General features: G+C 45.9%; 1 protein-coding gene across 2 annotated transcripts; it reads left to right on the top strand.

The window, feature by feature from the left end:
* Nucleotides 1–2,265: 2,265 nt before the first annotated feature.
* LOC130106714 (proteasomal ubiquitin receptor ADRM1-like) lies at nucleotides 2,266–20,429 on the top strand. Of its 2 annotated transcripts, none has more exons than XM_056272936.1 (10): nucleotides 2,266–2,345; nucleotides 3,470–3,694; nucleotides 3,858–3,974; nucleotides 4,771–4,894; nucleotides 6,211–6,297; nucleotides 7,125–7,206; nucleotides 7,917–8,158; nucleotides 9,158–9,315; nucleotides 19,576–19,678; nucleotides 19,993–20,429. In XM_056272936.1, exons 2-10 carry the CDS (start codon nucleotides 3,485–3,487, stop codon nucleotides 20,094–20,096), a joined length of 1,227 nt encoding a protein of 408 aa, XP_056128911.1. In that variant the 5' UTR covers nucleotides 2,266–2,345; nucleotides 3,470–3,484; the 3' UTR covers nucleotides 20,097–20,429. The 2 variants fall into 2 exon arrangements, with proteins under 2 accessions (XP_056128911.1, XP_056128912.1); XM_056272937.1 differs by having other exon boundaries at nucleotides 2,314–2,345; nucleotides 3,473–3,694.
* Nucleotides 20,430–22,158: the final 1,729 nt, after the last annotated feature.

Raw genomic sequence — 22,158 nt, forward strand, 5'->3', positions numbered from 1 at the left:
TGCTGTACATGTCATCTCTCTCGTCAGAGGCCCGTGTGGTGTAGCATGTGCAGGGAGACACGAGGTGCGCTGAAAAGCAGGCTGGCAGAGCGCGGGAGGGCGCTGCACCCAAACCAGGACCAACCCGCGCGGCCCGGTGGCCTCTGGGCTACACGTCGCGTCAGATCTGCGAGAGGAGGAGGAGGAGATTTAAATTCCCTCCTTATCCAAACCGGAAGTTGTTACATGTTCACTCTCCAGACCCCCGGAGGTCTGAACCAGGGGAAGGAGGTCGGCCATTTTCTCTGGGGTGAATAAAGGTGGTGGTAGTGTCGTGATGCCTGTCTATCTCCATCGTTATCTCGTATATCCCGAGACCCTTACACACTTCTGGGAAAGGGGAGAGGTTAACTTTTATAAAGACAGGTGTGTCTTTTTCCTTATGGTTGTTTGATCGTTTCCTTTATAGGAGGGGTTACAGTTCTGTACAAACGCTTAATCTCTCTTCTGGTTTAACACAATAGGTGGCGTAGATCCCGATACCTGGGATGATGGAGCTGGTATGTGTTATGATGGAGCTGGTATGTGTTTACATAAAACGTATGTTTGATAGTTTGGCTCTTTTTTACTACTATACCGACCTACTTTCCCCCGTGTCCTTTATTGTATAGTTGGTTGTTTCCGGATGTTTAGCAGCCTGGGTGGTTTGGATGGGTAACCACGCCTGCCACCAGAGAGCCTGTCAGCCTATCAGTGTGCAGGATGTTGAAATGTGGGCGTGGTTTTATATATTAGCATTTATTGTTATTATTTATTGTTATTGGCATTAATAGCATTATTATTATTAGCATTATATATATATATATATATATATTGATTTCAAACATTCTGACCTGATGAAGAGCCAAGTGGGATGGAAATCACAATACTTTATTCATCCCCGTGTTGTTCTCATTATTAAACTTTGGAGACTTCAGAGTAAGTGTGCAGGCGTTACCCCCTTTTCCCATGATGTTGTTCTGCTAGATAGCCTTGCACCAATGTGACGTGCGTATAATTACTCTCCTCCAACTTGTATACCAGTACTGCGCACTGCGACTAACTACACCTTTAGCGACATAGTACAGAAAACTTACCTCCTGCCATTGTATTGTATAGGCCATATGCATACAAAAGTGTATTTAAGAAATAAATTATGAACCATCGAGAGTCTCTGCTGTCTCGTGTGTTGCTGTCCGTTTGGTCTCAGTTTGTTGTTCTGGTGGATTATCAGCCCTGAACACATCCAGCCTGAGTGCACTCGTGACAAAACTGGATCTGTGTTCTGGATTGAGAGGCCCTGAATCCACGTCATAGGTTTGACTAAGTTACAGGCAAACACACACACACACATATATATATACACACACACACACACACACATATATATATATATATATATATATATATACACTGTTTTATATATTTATATATATATATATATACACACACATATATATACACACATTTAAATACGTATATATACATACATACATACATACATACATACACATAGAGAGAAAGTCACTTTTTTCCAAAGGGAAAATAGCCAGTTTGAAGCAGCTAGACACAATGTGCTAATATACAAATACAAATTATAAATCATACTAATAATGAGGCACGTGGGTTAAACGCAGAGAGTGAATGTCATTGTATGTATGTCCAAATGACAAAGTATATTCTATTCTAATACACCAACACTATTACAGCTTTATGCTAAATATTACATGAAAATGTGTGTAATATACTAACAATGAGCTCATGTTATGGTGCACATGTTTATATATTTTACTGTTATTTCTATTGCTTATTTTATCTTCTATTTCCATGTAGTTCTGTTTGTCTTATTTCTGTTTTCTTGTAGTCTCGTATCTCGTTAGTTTTTAGTTTTTCTTTACTACAGCGTGTCTGTGATAGGACCCAATTCCCCCTCGGGGGTGAATAAAGTATTTCTGGTCCTGATATTACTGTACTGCAGTTAAGTACTATACTCGTGCTACTATATATATATATATATATATATATATATATATATATACATGTATGAATATTATACTCTGGCTATGTAGTCAACTGTACGGTAAGAAAACAGTGTCTTCTCTACCGAACCACATTTAAGGGTCTGATATTGGCATATTTTTCAGCCAATCACGACGAGGCAGCGCTGACAGTCGGCCAATCGCAACGTGACAGTCAGCCAATCGCAACGCGGCAGCGGTGACGGTGGGCCAATCACAGCGAGGCAGTGTGGCTGGTCGGTGAATGGTATTTCCCTTATTCACTGCCGGTGAGGGTATTTGCGGCTGAGCGTTATATCGGGAGGAATTGTGAGTATGTTCTCCTTCATAAACACACACACACACACACCGTGAACATACAGCTGATCTTGGCGCAGGTTGTGTGTGTCTGTGGTCAATACGTGGTGGTTTTACGAACGACCCAGAGCCAGCGTCGCGGAGCTCTGGGTGGCGCAGCGTCATCAAAGCGGGACGAGCTTCTGTCCAGACTGCTGCGACACAGGGTCGGTGTGTGCTGAGGGGCTTCGTTTCCATTTCTGCCTGTTCTGTCTCCGTCCGGCGTGTACGTGTGTTGTTGTGTGTCCCCGTGTCACCTCACTCGTCTTAACTAATTATCCAATTAGGGGCCAGTAACCTCGAGTCAAAGCGGTTAAATCACAAATAATGCCACAGAATTTGTAAAAAAAAAAAAAAAAAAAAAGTAGGGGTGCCTATTATACCGCCTGAAAACGTGAATAACGATTTAGAAAATAGCATCAAAATGATTCAAATGTAGGTTTCGTTTAAGTATAAACACAGAATAAGGAGCATAGCCTGTAATCCTCTATGGTACAGGATATATCATCATGTGGTATACTATATCGTCAGGGTGCTGTGTTGCTGTTAAGCCCCTTGAGGCAAATGTGTAATTTGTGGTGTTGGGCTATACAAATAAAATGGACTATAGCAGTGTTTCTCAACCCAGTCCTCAAGGACCCCCCCCCCTATCCTGCATATTTACTTTGCAACCCTCAATAGGTACCTGTTTGTAGTTATTCAACCAATCAGCAATGAATTTTGTCAGATGCTGCACACCTTGCATAATTAAGTGCTGCGAGATGATTGGTCGAGTAAGTACAAGCAGGGCTACCTATGCAGGGTTACAATGACAATCTGCAGGATAGGGGGTCCTTGAGGACTGGGTTGAGAAACACTGAACTACTGGATATATTCTGGCTTTTTATTCATTTTAGGACTCATGTGGAGAAGCACTTCTCATGCATAACATACGGTATTTGTGTGCATGTTGAAATTGTGTTTTGTCATTTGAAACCTGGAACGTTTAATTTCCTATCTGCAAAACCAGTTCGACCTACATGTAGCACTAAGGAGGCCGGAGGAGCTGGAGGAGCAGACTTGGCATTCACGTCTTAACGGAAGTCTCTCCATTACAGCAGCCAGTCATCACCATGGCCTCTGGAGCTCTGTTCCCCAGTCTGGTGTCTGGATCCCGCGGCTCCTCCAGTAAATACCTGGTGGAGTTCCGGGCCGGTAAGATGACGATGAAGGGCAGTACGGTGACCCCCGACAAGCGCAAGGGTCAGGTCTACATCCAGCAGACAGACGACTCCCTCATCCACTTCTGCTGGAAGGACCGGACGACTGGCAACGTGGATGATGTATGTGATGCTGCCCACACTTTTCATCCTCTGTTGTGTTCTTTCTCTCTCTCTTTCTCCATCTCTGGCCTGCTCTCTTCTTTCTCTGCAGTACCTACAGTAGGTGTCACTGTTTGCTCGTTAGTTAACTTGTTCGTCTCAACGCCCCCGTGCACGTCTTTAGGACCTCATCATCTTCCCTGACGACTGTGAATTCAAACGGGTCAACCAGTGCACCACCGGACGAGTGTATGTGTTGAAATTCAAAGCTGGCTCCAAAAGACTGTTCTTCTGGATGCAGGTATGTCTCTTGTGTGTAGCCCAAGACTGAGCCTCTAATGCTGCATGCAGGCTAACGAACCCTTTGGTTATTAGAAATTAGATTTTCTCCCTTAAAGGACGGCGTGCAATAAAGTGAGAATTCATGACTTGTTTTAAACGTAGTTACCGAAGGGAAACAAACCCTTGTCTCAAATAGTGCCGGTGACTAGTTTGAGAGATTTGCCGGTCGCCTACTTCCTGTGGTTCCACCACAGGAAATTTCCACCTGCAGCTCACATTGTTGTGCGTTGACACCATGACCGTCATGCAGTTTCTGTAGGAGTGTTTTCACCGCGCACGTCAGCGGCGTGGGCGACTCTGAGGCGTCTGGTAAAGTTGGGCGTTCAGATTCACACAGGAAAGACGGCCTGCTTTTATTTCGTAGCAGCACAGCAACGAACCACATGTTAATTAACAGGCGTGCTGGTTAATTTGATGCTGAATGAAGAGAAGAAGGGGGAGGGGCATTTGTCGAACCTTTTGTTATCGTTCTGAATGCGGCAAAATGGATTTAAATAAAAGTCAGTCAGGTGTGACAGTAAGAACCCATTACTGAACTGGATGGCAAGGATTACGTTTCTAACGAATTCACTGTGACGTTAGAAGATGGCAGATGTGCTTCTGTTTCACAGGTCTACTGCAGGTTGTTTTTTTTGTCTGTTTACTTTTTTCTTTAAGTCCTGCATTCACGAGGGACGAATGAGGAATGATGTGGTCCCGGGTGACCTGGTTCGAAATGAAACTGGATTCGCTTTTCTTTGTTTCTGTCACATCAGGAGCCCAAAAGCGATAAGGACGAGGAATACTGCCGTAAAGTGAACGAGTACCTGAACAACCCGCCCATGCCGGGAGCGCTGGGTAGCGGAGGCAGCGGCAGCCACGACCTGTCGGCTCTGGGAGGTAGGAAAGGGAACGTGTGAGAGTCGTGATTATAATCAGGTTCAGGGGCGTCCGGGTAGCGATATTATGAACCCTACATAGGCCTCGCCAAAATCCCGTTTCTGGCTTTGTCACGTGTGCGCCACCGTAGCAACGCGAAAATATGTTGTTATGGGGTTAGCGCTCATCAAGGAAACGCTGTACACCCACAATTTAACCTGTCTAAGTTATCCACAATCAACATTAACGTTTTTAACTCAATCTTTGCTTGCTCCACGTTTGAGCATAGGATACTTCACCCCTTATCATGACTACAAACAAAACGAGCTCCTATATTGTAGTAATATGACTTTTACAAGTCTTACACATTAGCGCCACCTTCAGCTCTTGCACATTAGCGCCACCCTCAGGAAGATGACATATTTGACTCTGTCGTGATGTACTACTCAATGTAACCTTTTAGCTGGGGTTCGTTCTGATTCTTTGTCTCATCAAGCCTCAAATGCATCACAATTATAATACCAATAACGTATCCAAGGAGCAGAGGCAGACCTTGTAACCTAAAATTGTTAGGTTAGTCAACTTAAGGCTATTCTTTCCCTCACAATCCTAATTTCAACCCCATGGTTCACTTTTTAGACGATTCATAAGTTCAAATTGAAGGTAGCTAACGTTAGCTTTGCTTCGCACCGAGTTGATAGTTGATTGTTTCCTTAGCAACGCAGCGGAAATCCGGCGTCCGTTCGCGGAAATCCGGCGTCCGTTCGCGAGATTTGGGACAGGGTACGGGATTTTGGCGAGGGCTATGTAGGGTTCATAATATCGCGTCCGGGTAGCGTGGCGGTCTATTCTGTTGCCTACCAACACGGGGATCGGCGGTTCGAATCCCCGTGTTACCTCTGGCTATGTCCGGTGTCCCTACAGACACAATTGGCCGTGTCTGTGGGTGGGAAGCCAGATGTGGGTGTGTGTCCTGGTCGCTGCACTAGCGCCTCCTCTGGTCGGTCGGGGCGCCTGTTCGGGGGGGGGAGGGGGAACTTGGGGGAATAGCGTGATCCTGGTGAAACCCCTCACTGTCAGGTGAAAAGAAGCGGCTGGTGACGTGGAGCAGCAACCGGGACGGCTTGGAAGAGTGGGGTAATTAGCCGGATACAACTGAGAAGAAAAAGGGGGGGGGGCGTTATAACCGGGTTCAAAATAATCATAATCCTGTGATGTAAACACATTAATAGTCACAGTTGGAAATTAAAAATAATAATACCGTTGTTATAAACTTTGTTGCCCCTGTCGTGTCCGGGCACGATGGTCACAGCAGCACTTGGTTTTCTCTGTTTAAGGGGAGGGCGGTCTGCAGAGCCTGCTGGGTAACATGAGCCACAACCAGCTCATGCAGCTCATCGGACCCACCGGCCTGGGTGGGCTTGGTAAGTGCCTCTTTCCTCAGAATGTGGACTATAGCTGATGCCCCTCACAGGGGTAGTTGTTTCTTATCACAGGTGACAGTGTTGTGAACAAGCTGATCCGACACATCCGTCCAAAGACGAGTGTGCTGAGGGATTATCCTGTTTTGTTTTTTACAACCGGGGTCTTATATAAGTAGTTGTTTCCAATATGCATGTTGCTTATAATGTCGTTTTTATTCACCGGCTTCATTTGGTAGATTTTGGACAGGGGACCCCTACTGGACTCAGCTTTACAGCTGTGTCTTGTGGGACGAGTGGACTGGAGTCTTAAACCTGTCCTAGTGTCTCAGCCAGACTGTGTCCATGACTGTCCATCATCTATGACTTCTCTACTGTGCTGGCCGACTAGTTTGTGGATGGTTACTACTACCTATGGTAGGTATAGGCTGCTACCTCCTGCAGGCTGAACCAGGAAGTAGATCAGCAGTGTCCTCCACCACTGATCCGGTTGGACAAGTCGAGTAATAACGTTCCTAACTTTCACTTCCAAATACATGGTTAAGGTAACTGGGTTAAATTGGACTTGTTGAATCTGACGCCCGTGTTCAGCTGTCCTATAAGACACCGTTATAACGGTGAGTCCAGCGACGGTCCCATGTCCAAAGTGTACAGAATGAAGCTGGTGAGTAAGACGAGATCATAACTGATACGCACGATGACAAAAACTGTGAAAATAAAACCCAGGTTGTCAAAAACTGAACTGTGCTTTAATAAATGTTCCCTCATGTTCGACACTGTGAGCCAGACATGAGAATAACGTGTCTGTTTTTTCTAACTGACTTGTGTAGGTGGTCTCGGGGCGCTCGCTGGACCGGGTCTGGCCAGTCTCCTGGGCAGCAGTGCTCCTGCAGCCAGCAACTCCTCCACAAGGTAAATCCAGAGACTCGCGTCCACTTCTGCAGCGAATTCACCAATTCTGTGCACGGAAGATGTTGCCTTGAAGGGGTGGCATGGCTCAGGAGGTCCAGGGTTAGTAGGTCAGGTGATGGGAAGGGGTCGCTGGTTCGATCCCCGGCTTCTCCAGAGAACGTGTCGAAGTGTCCTTGAGCAAGACGCTGAACCCCTAAGTGCTCCTGATGAGCAGGTTGGCGCCTTGTATGGCAGCCTCCACCACCAGTGTGTGTGTGTGTGTGTGTGTGTGTGTGTGTGTGTGTGTGTGTGTGAGAGAATGTGAGGCATACACTGTAAAGCGCTTTGAGTGGTCGGTAGACTAGAAAAGCACTTTATAAATGCAGTCTATTTATTTACCATTTCAAGACAATATGAAATGATAATGGACTTTTTTTTTACCTTTTTACCACTTTCATGCCGTTGTACGGGACACACTTTTTGTACGCCATTTCTCCCGGGTTAGGGGGGCCAGGGATCGGGTGGGGTGTGGAAGGGTGGGGGTTAAGGTTAAAAACTGATAATGTTGGAAATGGTTAAGTTGGCGTCATCCGGGTGAAATAGCGTACAAATAGGGAGTCCTGGTCGTACACAGGCAATTATACAAGCTCCTCCTACGCATCTTCAACTGAATATCTCAAAGCAGTGGTTCCCCGCCCCCCTTCTCCCCCTATTTCTCTATCCTCTCTCAGCCCGTCAACAGCTGTCACCCCGACATCTACCTCGGCCGCCAGCCGGCTCAGTTCCTCCCAGGTGCCGACCACCCCCATCACCCCCTCCGCCACCTCAGCCGCCTCCCCCACGGCCACCACCCCCACTGCCGCCGCCGCCCCGTCTCTGGCCACGGGGGCCGCCAGCCCCACGCAGCCCATCCAGCTGAGTGACTTGCAGAGCATTCTGGCGACCATGAACGTTCCTGCCGGCGGACAGGGAGGTGAGCAGCTTGGCCGGCGGTTGAGCTTTTAGGTTGTTTCTGAAAGCTGTTCTGAACGCCACGGCGTCGGCAGTTCGGTATCGATCGACGTGCCTCCGGAGTCATAATCACTGACGGCCTTTGTGAAATCGGGACTGAAATGGCACTCATTACTATAACCGCCCCACATTTTGTCCTCTCTGTCTCATGAAAAAAATATAAGGATGCAAGGTAGATTTTTTTTCTCCTTTTGAAAGCTCTTCCTTGTCCAGCTTCTGTCGGCCCATCTTTTTTCTGATACTCATGACGTCATCACACAAATTTCCATACAGCCAATCAGATCAGATCATCAAAATGTGAAACCCCGCCCACCCTTACCACCAACCCTTGTTGGTTCTTGTTGCGCAAAGGTCGTCTCGTGAATATTAATGAGGACTAGACCACGCCCTCCCAGTTCTCGAGACAACTGAGGACCACATTGGAAATAAGTCCTCCAAGTACGTTAATGTGTTATTCTCAGGAAGGAGACTTTATGTTGTAACCTTGTTTCTTTTTGAGGACAGATGTGGATAAAGATGTGAGAAACACAAAATTACAAATCAAAAAGGTTTCTTATTGGTGTATTAATGCTTCTTTTCAGTGTTTTTTGACATGAAAAGTTAAATCTGATGATTGATTTAGCTCTAAGCATTAATGTTGGATATATATATATATATAATTACTTTACCCTTTCAAACTCACATTTGTCTGCTATCTGTTGATCGGTGGACACTAGCTGCATGGCGCCGTTGGGATATTTTGAACTACTACAACATTTCAGTGATTTTCTTGCAAACGAGCTGGAGGATTTAATTTTGGTTGCATAGTGGACATTTTACTTGGTGGAAAATGACTTGCAGCCATGTGGAAAGAATCCACGAGTTCTTCTCTGATGCTGTGATGCATTTCTAAACCTAAATCACAGAATACTGTCTTTGTATGTGGAGCTGACATATAAATAACCCTGCCGTTTGTCTGCAGTGGACCTTTCCAGCGTGCTGACGCCCGAGGTCATGGCTCCCATCCTGGCCAACGCGGAGGTCCAGCAAAGGCTGATGCCCTATTTGCCCTCTGGAGAATCTTTACCTCAAAGCACGGAGGAGCTCCACAACACACTCAGCTCACCGCAGTTTCAGCAGGTACCACAGCAGTTTAAAGAAATAACTTGTATAACTCTCGGTGTCTTTCTTACTCTCCGAGGCAGGTTAGTTGGTATTGAGAGAGAGAGAGAGAGAGAGAGAGAGAGAGAGAGAGAGAGAGAGAGCGAGAGAGAGAGAGAGAGAGAGAGAGCGAGAGAGAGAGAGAGAGAGAGAGCGAGAGAGCGAGCTACTCTCTTGTGTGGCACTGATGTGCAGCTGAGCTGAGAGTGATTTGGGTAAAAATGAGGAGAGTTTGAGCACTTTGGGAGATTTTCAAGGAATGCAGATAGAGCTCCAAGTGTCCCTCAGAATTTATTTTTCTCCCCAATTGTACCTGGCCAATCGCCCTGTTCTCTGAGCCGTCCAGGCCGCTGCTCCATCCCCTCTGCCAATCCGGGGAGGGCTGCAGACTACCGCATGCCTCCTCCGATACATGTGGAGTCGCCAGCCGCTTCTTTTCACCTGACAGTGAGGAGTTTTGCCAGGGGGACGTAGCGCGTGGGAGGGTCACGCTATTCCCCCCAGATCCCCCCTCCGCCCCAAACAGGCACCCCGACCGACCAGAAGAGGCAGTGGTGCAGCGACCAGGACACATACCCACATCCGACTTCCCACCCGCAGACACGGACCAAGCCGGAGGTAACACGGGGATTTGGTGATCCCCGTGTTGGTAGGCAGCAGAGTAGACCGCCACGCTACCCGGATGCCCATCCCTCAGAATTAAATTTCAATTTGGTGTGAAAGCTGGTTCAGTAAGTCCCCCTCACAAAATAAGCCCTACTGACAGAGGTGCACATAACTGGAGCCCATGCGTGGTCAGAATAAAGCAGATAATACGAAAAGAGGCGCTTCTGCGTACCAACATTTTTGGGACACACTTACCGACACAACAGGATTTTCTCCATGTGTCACTGGTAAGAAAGTCACGATGACAAATGTGTCAAGTTTGATAATCAGTTGTTAATCGTGTAACTTTTAGCCTTCGTTCTCGACCAAGTGGATGCTGTTTTTTCCAAGTTGGCAAGGTCAGCTGTTAAACCTTGAGCGCCAGCACATAGTTAGCTTACATTACAGCTAGCTTACATTACAGCTAGCTTCCCGTGACGTTTTTCCCCTGGTTTTAGGATTTTCGTCCATTCATCAAAATGTCCAGGCAGCAAGCTGCATTAAGTCATTACTTTGGTGTTGCACCACCTCCAAAGAAACGCCAGACTGATCCTGTACATAAAAAACGTGAATCCGTGGAAATGTGGCTGCAGGAAGTAGCCTGGCCCCAAACACATGACGAGCGCACAGAGATGTGGTGCGAAACACGCCGTGAAAATCCCAGTCTCGCGGATAAAAGCAGCGCCTTTTATACGGGGACAAAACATTTCAGTCATCCAGCTTTTGAAAAGCACGAGAGGAGTAAAGAGCACATGAACGTAGTGCAAACTACCGATAACTGGTGCAGCAGGATCAGATCCGGGATCAGAATCCACTCGCCCTCCCGACACGTGGCAGGGCAAACTGAACGAAGAACAGCGTCGAGCGCTGTGTCTTATTGTTCTGTTGGCCTTTCGCAAAGTGAAACACGCCCGATCCCGATGCCTTCTTTTGAGGAGGACGTTGAGCTTTTCAAGAGGTTTGGAGTTGATGTCGGGGGTGCACATCCTTCACGAGAAGGGGGACCCGCATCATGCACGGCATCGCACAGACAGTCAGTTTAGAAGTGGGTGGAAAATTGGGAGGCAGCTGAATTTTTGGGGCGTGCTCTGTGATGGATCAGAAGACATGACACAAGTGGAGCAGGAGGTTGTGTACACTGTGTGTGCGCCTAGCTACGGAGAGTTCACCTCAGATTTCCTTGGATTAATTCGTTTGGGTGAGAAAACCGAGCAGCACAGGACATAGTGAGCGGACTGCAGCAGCTCTTCCATACCTGTGGTTTAGGGGATCAGTGGAAGACCAAGTTGGTCTTGGTGTGTGCAGGCGGAGCAGCGGTCAGTGTTGGAGTTTACAGTGGGGTCGCCCCCGAATTGCGTCAGATGGTGGCGATCGGGGGGCAGGGGGGGCAGGATGGCACAGTGGTTAGCGCGGTCGCCTCACAGCAAGAAGGTCCTGGGTTCGAGCCCCGGGGTAGTCCAACCTTGGGGGTCGTCCCGGGTCGTCCTCTGTGTGGAGTTTGCATGTTCTCCCTGTGTCTGTATGGGTTTCCTCCGGGGGCTCCGGTTTCCTCCCACAGTCCAAAGACATGTAGGTCAGGTGGATCGGCCGTACTACATTGTCCCTAGGTTTGAATGTGTGGGCCCTGTGATGGTCTGGCAGCCTGTCCAGGCTGTCTCCCCGCCTGCTGTCCAGTGAGAGCTGGGATAGGCTCCAGAATCCCTGAGAGCAGGATAAGCGGTTGGGATAATGGAATGGAAGGGTGGCGCTCGGGGATTCCCTCATGTATTTTCTGTGTACTGCCCGAACCCTGGAGACCTGCACAAAGTCAGCTGGTCACATGGTACCATGCCGCGAGACATTCAGTCGCTCCGTTGTCAAGTTGGCTCAGCGTTTATTTACAGAGAGGGGGCGCAAAAAGAACAGAACAGCTGAAGAAGATGCGTGATGAGAATGGCGTTGCCTTTGTGAAACTAGGAGAGCTTCACGACATCAGATGGTCTGCAGGGAGGCAAGAGACTGCTGGAAAAGATGAGCTCACGGTCGCTGCTGGACAGCCGACCCTATCGCTTGACAGTGAAGGCAAGTACCGGAAAGAGACCGTTTCAAATGCCGACGCTGACAGGGACCAGGCGGAAGTATTGAGAGGTCTAATTCATCAGTTTGAAAGCAGATATGAAGCCCTTAAGTCATGTGACCAATTTTAAATTTTTGATCCTTCAACTTGGCCTCAAGAAATACAAGACCTCCGCAGTTTTGGCGACCCAACACTTACTAACATCCTCCAGAAACACGAGGCCAGCTTGTCTGCTGACAGAGACTCTACTGTTGTCTCTTACACTGTTGTCTCTTCCACTGCCCTTGAGCTGAGCTGCATGTGAGAGGGGATTTCCACACCTCAATATAATAAAAAAGCAAGTACAGATCCTGCCTCTCAGACTCTAGCCTCTCATTAGGCGGCGCGGTGGCGTAGTGGGTAGTGCTGTCGCCTGACAGCAAGAAGGTCCTGGGTTCCAACCACGGGATTGTGCAACCTTGGGGGTCATCCCAGGTCGTCCTCTGTGTGGCGATTGCATGTTGTTCCCGTGTCTGCAGTGGGGTTTCTCCGGGTGCTCCGGTTTCTCCCACCATCAAAAGACATGCATGTTAGGGTCGGTACTCCTGTCTGTGCCCCTGACCGAGGCGTGGTGAGACGAGCTGGAGGGGGTCCCCGGGTGCTGCACGGCGGCTGCCCACTGCTCCCAGCTACACAGCTAGCTAGCATGGGTTACATGCAGAGAGGAGTTTCCCCACGGGGAGCAATGAATCAATCAAAATCATCCCTGATGCACAGCCGCCTGTCTGAGCTGACAAGAGACTTCTGACCCTGAAGCCAGCCGGTGACTTAATGAAGCAAACGGCTGATCGCAGACTCAACCAGGGACAGAGAAGTAGGCCTACGCCTTCATCCGCCATGTCTGAAAGAGAGGAAGACGGTGAGGAAGAGCGGTCAGGAGGGCAGTGATGACGACAGCCTGTAGGATAACCGTGCCGTGTGAAGGCTGAGTGCCAAGCCACATCTCCAGGTGCTCCCCTGAGAACCAGACCAAAAGGTATGTGCACCCCGGACTACTGAGCCCTTTCTCGTCCTGGACTGGACAGCTTGATGAGCCGGTCTCCTCGCTGGACTGGACAGCTTGATGAGCCGGTCTCCTCGCTGGACTGGACAGCTTGATGAGCCGGTCTCCTCACTGGACTGGACAGCTTGATGAGCCGGTCTCCTCACTGGACTGGACAGCTTGATGAGTCGGTCTTCTCACTGGACTGGACAGCTTGATGAGCCGGTCTTCTCACTGGACTGGACAGCTTGATGAGCCGGTCTTCTCACTGGACTGGACAGCTTGATGAGCCGGTCTTCTCGCTGGACTGGACAGCTTGATGAGCCGGTCTCCTCACTGGACTGGACAGCTTGATAAGCCAGTCTTCTCACTGGACTGGACAGCTTGATGAGCCGGTCTTCTCGCTGGACTGGACAGCTTGATGAGCCGGTCTTCTCACTGGACCGGACAGCTTGATGAGCCGGTCTTCTCTCTGGACCGGACAGCTTGATGAGCCGGTCTCCTCACTGGACCGGACAGCTTGATGAGCCGGTCTCCTCACTGGACTGGACAGCTTGATGAGCCGGTCTCCTCACTGGACTGGACAGCTTGATGAGCCGGTCTTCTCACTGGCGTCGGTGTGAATCTGCTTGTTTTCATTCACCACCTCCTGCTGAGCCAACACACACTTGACTAAATGTACTCTATATGTAGCTAATGTACTACTTCATCAAGTACTAATATGATATGGTTATGTAGCACATGTACTACTACTACTACTGCTGCTGCATATAGTACTACTATGATAGGATTATTATGTAGCAAATGTACTACTACTACTGCATATAGTACTACTGTGATAGGATTATTATGTAGCAAATGTACTACTACTGCATATCGTGATACTATGATAGATTATGTAGCAAATGTAGTACTACTACTGCTGCATATAGTACTACTACGATAGGATTATTATGTAGCAAATGTACTACTACTACTGCATATAGTGCTACTATGATAGGATATTATGTACCAAATGGACTACTACTACTGGATATAGTACTACTATGTTATGATTATTATGTAGCAAATGTACTACTACTACTGCATATAGTACTACTATGATTGGATTATTATGTAGCAAATGTACTACTACTACTGGATATAGTACTACTACGGCAGGATAATTATGTAGCAAATGTACTATTACTACTACTACATATAGTACTACTATGATAGGATTATGTAGCAAATGTACTACTACTACTGCATATAGTACTCCTATGATAGGATTATTATGTAGCAAATGTACTACTACTACTACGTATAGTACTCCTATGACAGGATTATTATGTAGCAAATGTACTACTACTACTGCGTATAGTACTACTATGATAGGATTGTGTAGCAAATATACTACTGCTACTGCAGATAGTGCTACTATGATAGGATTATTATGTAGCAAATGTACTACTACTACTTCTCTATATAGTACTATTATGATAGAATTATGTAGCAAATGTACTACTACTACTACTGCATATAGTACTACTACTACGATAGATTATGTAGCAAATGTACTACTACTACTGCATATAGTACTCCTATGATAGGATTATTATGTAGCAAATGTACTACTACTGCTGCATTAAAGTACTATGATAGGATTATTATGTAGCAAATGTACTACTACGACTACTACGGCATATAGTACTCCTATGACGGGATGATTATATAGCAAATGTACTACTACCGCTGCATTAAAGTACTATGATAGGATTATTATGTACCAAATGTACTACTACTGCTGCATATAGTACTACTATGATAGGATTATTATGTAGCAAATGTACTACTACTACGGCATATAGTACTCCTATGATAGGATTATTATGTAGCAAATGTACTACTACTACTACTACTACATATAGTACTACTATGATAGGATTATTATGTAGCAAATGTACTACTACTACTACGGCATATAGTACTACTATGATAGGATTAGTATGTAGCAAATGTGCTACTACTACTACTACTGCATATAGTACTATTATGATAGAATTATGTAGCAAATGTACTACTACTGCATATAGTACTACTACTACGATAGATTATGTAGCAAATGTACTACTACTGCTGCATATAGTGCTACTATGATAGGATTATTATGTAGCAAATGTGCTGCTACTACTACTACTACTGCATATAGTACTATTATGATAGAATTATGTAGCAAATGTACTACTACTACTGCATATAGTACTACTACGATAGATTATGTAGCAAATGTACTACTACTAATGCATGTAGTGCTACTATGATAGGATTATTATGTACCAAATGTACTACTACTACTGCATATAGTACTACTATGATAGGATTATGTAGCAAATGTACTACTACTACTGCTGCATGTAGTACTAACATAATAGGATTATGTAGCAAATGTACTATTGCTACTGCATATAGTACTACTATGATAGATTATGTAGCAAATTTACTACTACGGAATATAGTACTACTGATAGGATTATTGTGTAGCAAATGTACTACTACTACTGCATATAGTACTACTTTTATAGGATTATGTAGCAAATGTACTACTACTACTGCTGCATGTAGTACTAACATAATAGGATTATGTAGCAAATGTACTATTGCTACTGCATATAGTACTACTATGATAGATTATGTAGCAAATTTACTACTACTACGGAATATAGTACTACTGATAGGATTATTGTGTAGCAAATGTACTACTACCACGGAATATAGTACTACTATGATAAGATTATGTAGCAAATGTACTACTGCTACTGGATATAGTACTACTATGATAGGATTATTATGTAGCAAATGTACTACTACTGCTGCATTAAAGTACTATGATAGGATTATTATGTAGCAAATGTACTACTATTACTACTGCATATAGTACTACTATGATAGGATTATTATGTAGCAAATATACTACTACTACTGCATATAGTACTACTATGATAGGATTATTATGTAGCAGATGTACTACTACTACTTCATATAGTACTACTATGATAGGATTATTATGTAGCAGATATACTACTACTACTACTGCATATACTACTATGATAGGATTATTATGTAGCAGATGTACTACTACTACTGGATATAGTACTATGATAGGATTATTATGTAGCAGATGTACTTCTACTGGATATAGTACTACTGTGATAGGATTATTATGTAGCAGATATACTACTGTGATAGGATTATTATGTAGCAGATGTACTACTACTACTTCATATCGTACTACTATGATAGGATTTTTATGTAGCAGATGTACTACTACTGGATATAGTACTACTGTGATAGGATTATTATGTAGCAGATGTACTACTACTGGATATAGTACTACTGTGATAGGATTATTATGTAGCAGATGTACTACTACTGGATATAGCACTACTGTGATAGGATTATTATGTAGCAGATGTACTACTACTACTTCATATTGTACTACTGTGATAGGATTATTATGTAGCAGATGTACTACTACTGGATATAGTATTACTGCGATAGGATTATTATGTAGCAGATGTACTACTACTACTTCATATAGTACTAGTATGATGTGGTCACTGTGATGGCAGCTCTAACATCTGAACGTGTCTACTGGCTGAGTGTGCTGTCAGTACGACAGGTGGGCGTGTGCTAAGTGGGTGTAAATGTACTACTACTACTTCATATAGTACTAGTAGGATGTGGTCACTGTCATGGCAGCTCTAACATCAGAACGTGTCTACTGGCTGAGTGTGCTGTCAGTACGACAGGTGGGCGTGTGCTAAGTGGGTGTAAATGTACTACTACTACTTCATATAGTACTAGTAGGATGTGGTCACTGTCATGGCAGCTCTAACATCTGAACGTGTCTACTGGCTGAGTGTGCTGTCAGTACGACTGGTGGGCGTGTGCTAAGTGGGTGTAAATGTACTACTACTACTTCATATAGTACTAGTAGGATGTGGTCACTGTGATGGCAGCTCTAACATCAGAACGTGTCTACTGGCTTAGTGTCCTGTCAGTACGACAGGTGGGCGTGTGCTAAGTGGGTGTAAATGTACTACTACTACTTCATATAGTACTAGTATGATGTGGTCACTGTGATGGCAGCTCTAACATCTGAACGTGTCTACTGGCTGAGTGTGCTGTCAGTATGACAGGTGGGCGTGTGCTAAGTGGGTGTAAATGTACTACTACTACTTCATATAGTACTAGTAGGATGTGGTCACTGTGATGGCAGCTCTAACATCTGAACGTGTCTACTGGCTGAGTGTGCTGTCAGTATGACAGGTGGGCGTGTGCTAAGTGGGTGTAAATGTACTACTACTACTTCATATAGTACTAGTAGGATGTGGTCACTGTGATGGCAGCTCTAACATCTGAACGTGTCTACTGGCTGAGTGTGCTGTCAGTACGACAGGTGGGCGTGTGCTAAGTGGGTGTAAATGTACTACTACTACTTCATATAGTACTAGTAGGATGTGGTCACTGTGATGGCAGCTCTAACATCAGAACGTGTCTACTGGCTTAGTGTCCTGTCAGTACGACAGGTGGGCGTGTGCTAAGTGGGTGTAAATGTACTACTACTACTTCATATAGTACTAGTATGATGTGGTCACTGTGATGGCAGCTCTAACATCTGAACGTGTCTACTGGCTGAGTGTGCTGTCAGTATGACAGGTGGGCGTGTGCTAAGTGGGTGTAAATGTACTACTACTACTTCATATAGTACTAGTAGGATGTGGTCACTGTGATGGCAGCTCTAACATCAGAACGTGTCTACTGGCTGAGTGTCCTGTCAGTACGACAGGTGGGCGTGTGCTAAGTGGGTGTAAATGTACTACTACTACTTCATATAGTACTAGTAGGATGTGGTCACTGTGATGGCAGCTCTAACATCAGAACGTGTCTACTGGCTGAGTGTCCTGTCAGTACGACAGGTGGGCGTGTGCTAAGTGGGTGTAAATGTACTACTACTACTTCATATAGTACTAGTATGATGTGGTCACTGTGATGGCAGCTCTAACATCTGAACGTGTCTACTGGCTGAGTGTGCTGTCAGTATGACAGGTGGGCGTGTGCTAAGTGGGTGTAAATGTACTACTACTACTTCATATAGTACTAGTAGGATGTGGTCACTGTGATGGCAGCTCTAACATCTGAACGTGTCTACTGGCTGAGTGTGCTGTCAGTATGACAGGTGGGCGTGTGCTAAGTGGGTGTAAATGTACTACTACTACTTCATATAGTACTAGTAGGATGTGGTCACTGTGATGGCAGCTCTAACATCTGAACGTGTCTACTGGCTGAGTGTGCTGTCAGTACGACAGGTGGGCGTGTGCTAAGTGGGTGTAAATGTACTACTACTACTTCATATAGTACTAGTAGGATGTGGTCACTGTGATGGCAGCTCTAACATCAGAACGTGTCTACTGGCTTAGTGTCCTGTCAGTACGACAGGTGGGCGTGTGCTAAGTGGGTGTAAATGTACTACTACTACTTCATATAGTACTAGTATGATGTGGTCACTGTGATGGCAGCTCTAACATCTGAACGTGTCTACTGGCTGAGTGTGCTGTCAGTATGACAGGTGGGCGTGTGCTAAGTGGGTGTAAATGTACTACTACTACTTCATATAGTACTAGTAGGATGTGGTCACTGTGATGGCAGCTCTAACATCTGAACGTGTCTACTGGCTTAGTGTCCTGTCAGTACGACAGGTGGGTGTGTGATAAGTGGGTGTAAATGTACTACTACTACTTCATATAGTACTAGTAGGATGTGGTCACTGTGATGGCAGCTCTAACATCTGAACGTGTCTACTGGCTGAGTGTGCTGTCAGTACGACAGGTGGGCGTGTGCTAAGTGGGTGTAAATGTACTACTACTACTTCATATAGTACTAGTAGGATGTGGTCACTGTGATGGCAGCTCTAACATCAGAACGTGTCTACTGGCTTAGTGTCCTGTCAGTACGACAGGTGGGCGTGTGCTAAGTGGGTGTAAATGTACTACTACTACTTCATATAGTACTAGTAGGATGTGGTCACTGTGATGGCAGCTCTAACATCTGAACGTGTCTACTGGCTGAGTGTGCTGTCAGTACGACAGGTGGGCGTGTGCTAAGTGGGTGTAAATGTACTACTACTACTTCATATAGTACTAGTAGGATGTGGTCACTGTGATGGCAGCTCTAACATCTGAACGTGTCTACTGGCTTAGTGTCCTGTCAGTACGACAGGTGGGCGTGTGCTAAGTGGGTGTAAATGTACTACTACTACTTCATATAGTACTAGTAGGATGTGGTCACTGTGATGGCAGCTCTAACATCTGAACGTGTCTACTGGCTGAGTGTCCTGTCAGTACGACAGGTGGGCGTGTGCTAAGTGGGTGTAGATGTAAATCAGTCCTCCCTTCAGCGGCCTGGGGATCTTGGTAGTGCTGACGTCTGGAATGCCTCCTCACCCTTGGTATGTGTTGTCTGTCTGTCTCTACAGGCTATGAGCATGTTCAGCAGCGCCCTGGCGTCGGGGCAGTTGGGGCCTCTAATGAACCAGTTTGGTTTGCCCGCAGAGGCCGTCGACGCCGCGAACAAAGGAGGTCAGTGTCCTCCCCACACACACACACACACACACACACGGTGAAGGACGGGCCTTGTGGACCGCAGGTCTCGCTGCTAAAAAAAAAACCCATCCCCCTTTCACCGATATAGTCAACGTACTCAAGAGTTTTATGCATTCAGCCATGTCGTTCTTTACATTTTTTTTTTCTGCATACTTGAGAACGGTCCAAACCCCAGGACCGCTGTCTCGGGTCGGCATCAGAGGCGGTCTTGGGCTGGGTTTTAAAGTTCTCTGGTAGCAATCGAGATAAAGCGAGCGTTGTTCAGCTCCCGGAATTTTGTGTTTTCACAGATGTGGAGGCTTTTGCCAAAGCCATGGAGACGGAGAACAAGTCCGACCAGGACGGCGAGCCCAAAGACAAGAAAGACGACGACGAAGACATGAGTTTAGACTAGAATCCCTTCCCTTTCGGGGAAATCAGTGTCATGTGTAGTATTTATTCAGCTGCTATTGTGTTTCTTTTTTTTTTTACCATTTCATGTAAGGATAAGGATTAATCAGCGTTCTCTACAGAGTCCATTACTGAACTGATACATACCGATGTCTACTAAGACTCGCTCATTGGTTGATAATGTGTGCATAGTCGGACAAAATAGTGAGTTTATGTATGCAGAGAGTCTATTAAGAACTTTCTAGACTTAACTGAATAAACGTGCTCTCGACCTGCATGCCATCTGCGTCCCCCCTATCCAGACAGAAGACAAGGGCACAGTAAAATGTTTGTGATCATTGCAGTCCATTGTATATTTATTTTCCAGCTTGATTTGAAATCACAAACTCTGGACATAAATCAGTTTAGCCACTGTATAATACAACATCGCCTACATTTAGCACCTTTTCACCTGTATACACGATATACAGTTTTCATTGGTGACTTGGGAAACACACCCCGGATTGCTTGGGCTTGTAAGAGTCAGGAAATATAGTTCAAAAACACTCCCATTTAACAGTAGGAAAACAATGTTGTTAGAAACCTGACACCGTCCATGCAAGCACAACACATTCTGCACAGTTGCAACGTTTCAGAAATGCTAAACGGGCTCCCCTGTGAGGTCTACTCCGCTTCGTACTGCAATACAAATATCACCACACAGGCAAGAGACAGAATCCAGACCACAACAGCAACGACGAGACAGCCGTCTAGAAATTGCGATGATCTGTCAGACGTAATGTAGATAATCAGTTTCCAGATGTGCTACCTCAACAGCAGCAAAACCGAGAAATGTCCACTGGAAATATCAATGTGATAAGATAGTCGACCCTTTCACTGCAATTGAAGATTTAGGCACTTTATAACCGTGTTACGGCATCTCAAGTCTTAATTCCGGTTAATCCTGCGGTCAGGATAACAGCTTTTGGTACGTATTAAGTCACTTCCATCTGCTTAAGACGTTCACTTATGCCCACCGCCTGTTAAAGCCACCAGGGTTTGGTTTCCCCAAAGTGGCAAACCAGCACTACAATCACTTTAAATACCACTGACTTTCAATGGGATGTCAGTGGTCTCAGTAATCATTCTGGAATATCCCCGCCGAGATGGTAAACGACTACATTAACACTGCTCTTTTGGTCACGTCGTAGGAGTCATTCAAAAGTCAAGTGAAAGGAAAAGCTAGAACACGCTTCCTGAGAACTGAAAAACACGACTACTAGACTAGAAATGATTGGAAATAAACTCCAGTGCAATTTTATAATGTGTAAAAACAACATCATCACCAACAACACCACAGGAGAGAACGTACCCCTGGACCGCATCAAGAGATCTGATCACAACTGCCCAACACTCCTGTTCATCCATTGGCACCATTTGCAGCACAGTTTTTTTTTTTTTTTTGGTTAAAATTTTTCTTTTCTTTTTTTTTGTTGGTGGGATTTCCCCCCTTTTTCTCCTCAACTGTATCTGGCCAATCACCCCACTCTCCCGAGCCGTCCCAGTCGCTGCTCCGCCCCCTCTGCTGACCCGGGGAGGGCTGCAGACTACCACATGCCTCCTCCCATACATGTGGAGTCACCAGCCGCTTCTTTTCACCTGACAGTGAGGAGTTTCACCAGGAGGACGTAGCACGTGGGAGGATCACGCTATTCCCCCTCCCCATCGAACAGGCGCCCCGACCGACCAGAGGAGGCGCTAGGGCAGCGACCAGGACACATACCCACATCCAGCTTCCCACCCACAGACAGGGCCAGTTGTGTCTGTAGGGGCGCCCGACCAAGCCAGAGGTAACACGGGGATTCGAACCGGCGATCCCCGTGTTGGTGGGCAACGGAATAGACCGCCATGCTAACCGGACAGCACAGTGTTTTTACATCAACATCTATGACAAAGTTCGGTGTAAAAACACACATGGGGGACACTCAAGTTTCAATCATGTTTCTCTAGTTTTCATTCAAGAATAAGATAATAAATATGCGATGCGGCTGGATTATTTGAGGGCACACAGGCCCCTCCATACTCAC

Source organism: Lampris incognitus, chromosome 2 (genome assembly GCF_029633865.1).
Source record: "Lampris incognitus isolate fLamInc1 chromosome 2, fLamInc1.hap2, whole genome shotgun sequence".
Classification (NCBI taxonomy): domain Eukaryota; kingdom Metazoa; phylum Chordata; class Actinopteri; order Lampriformes; family Lampridae; genus Lampris; species Lampris incognitus.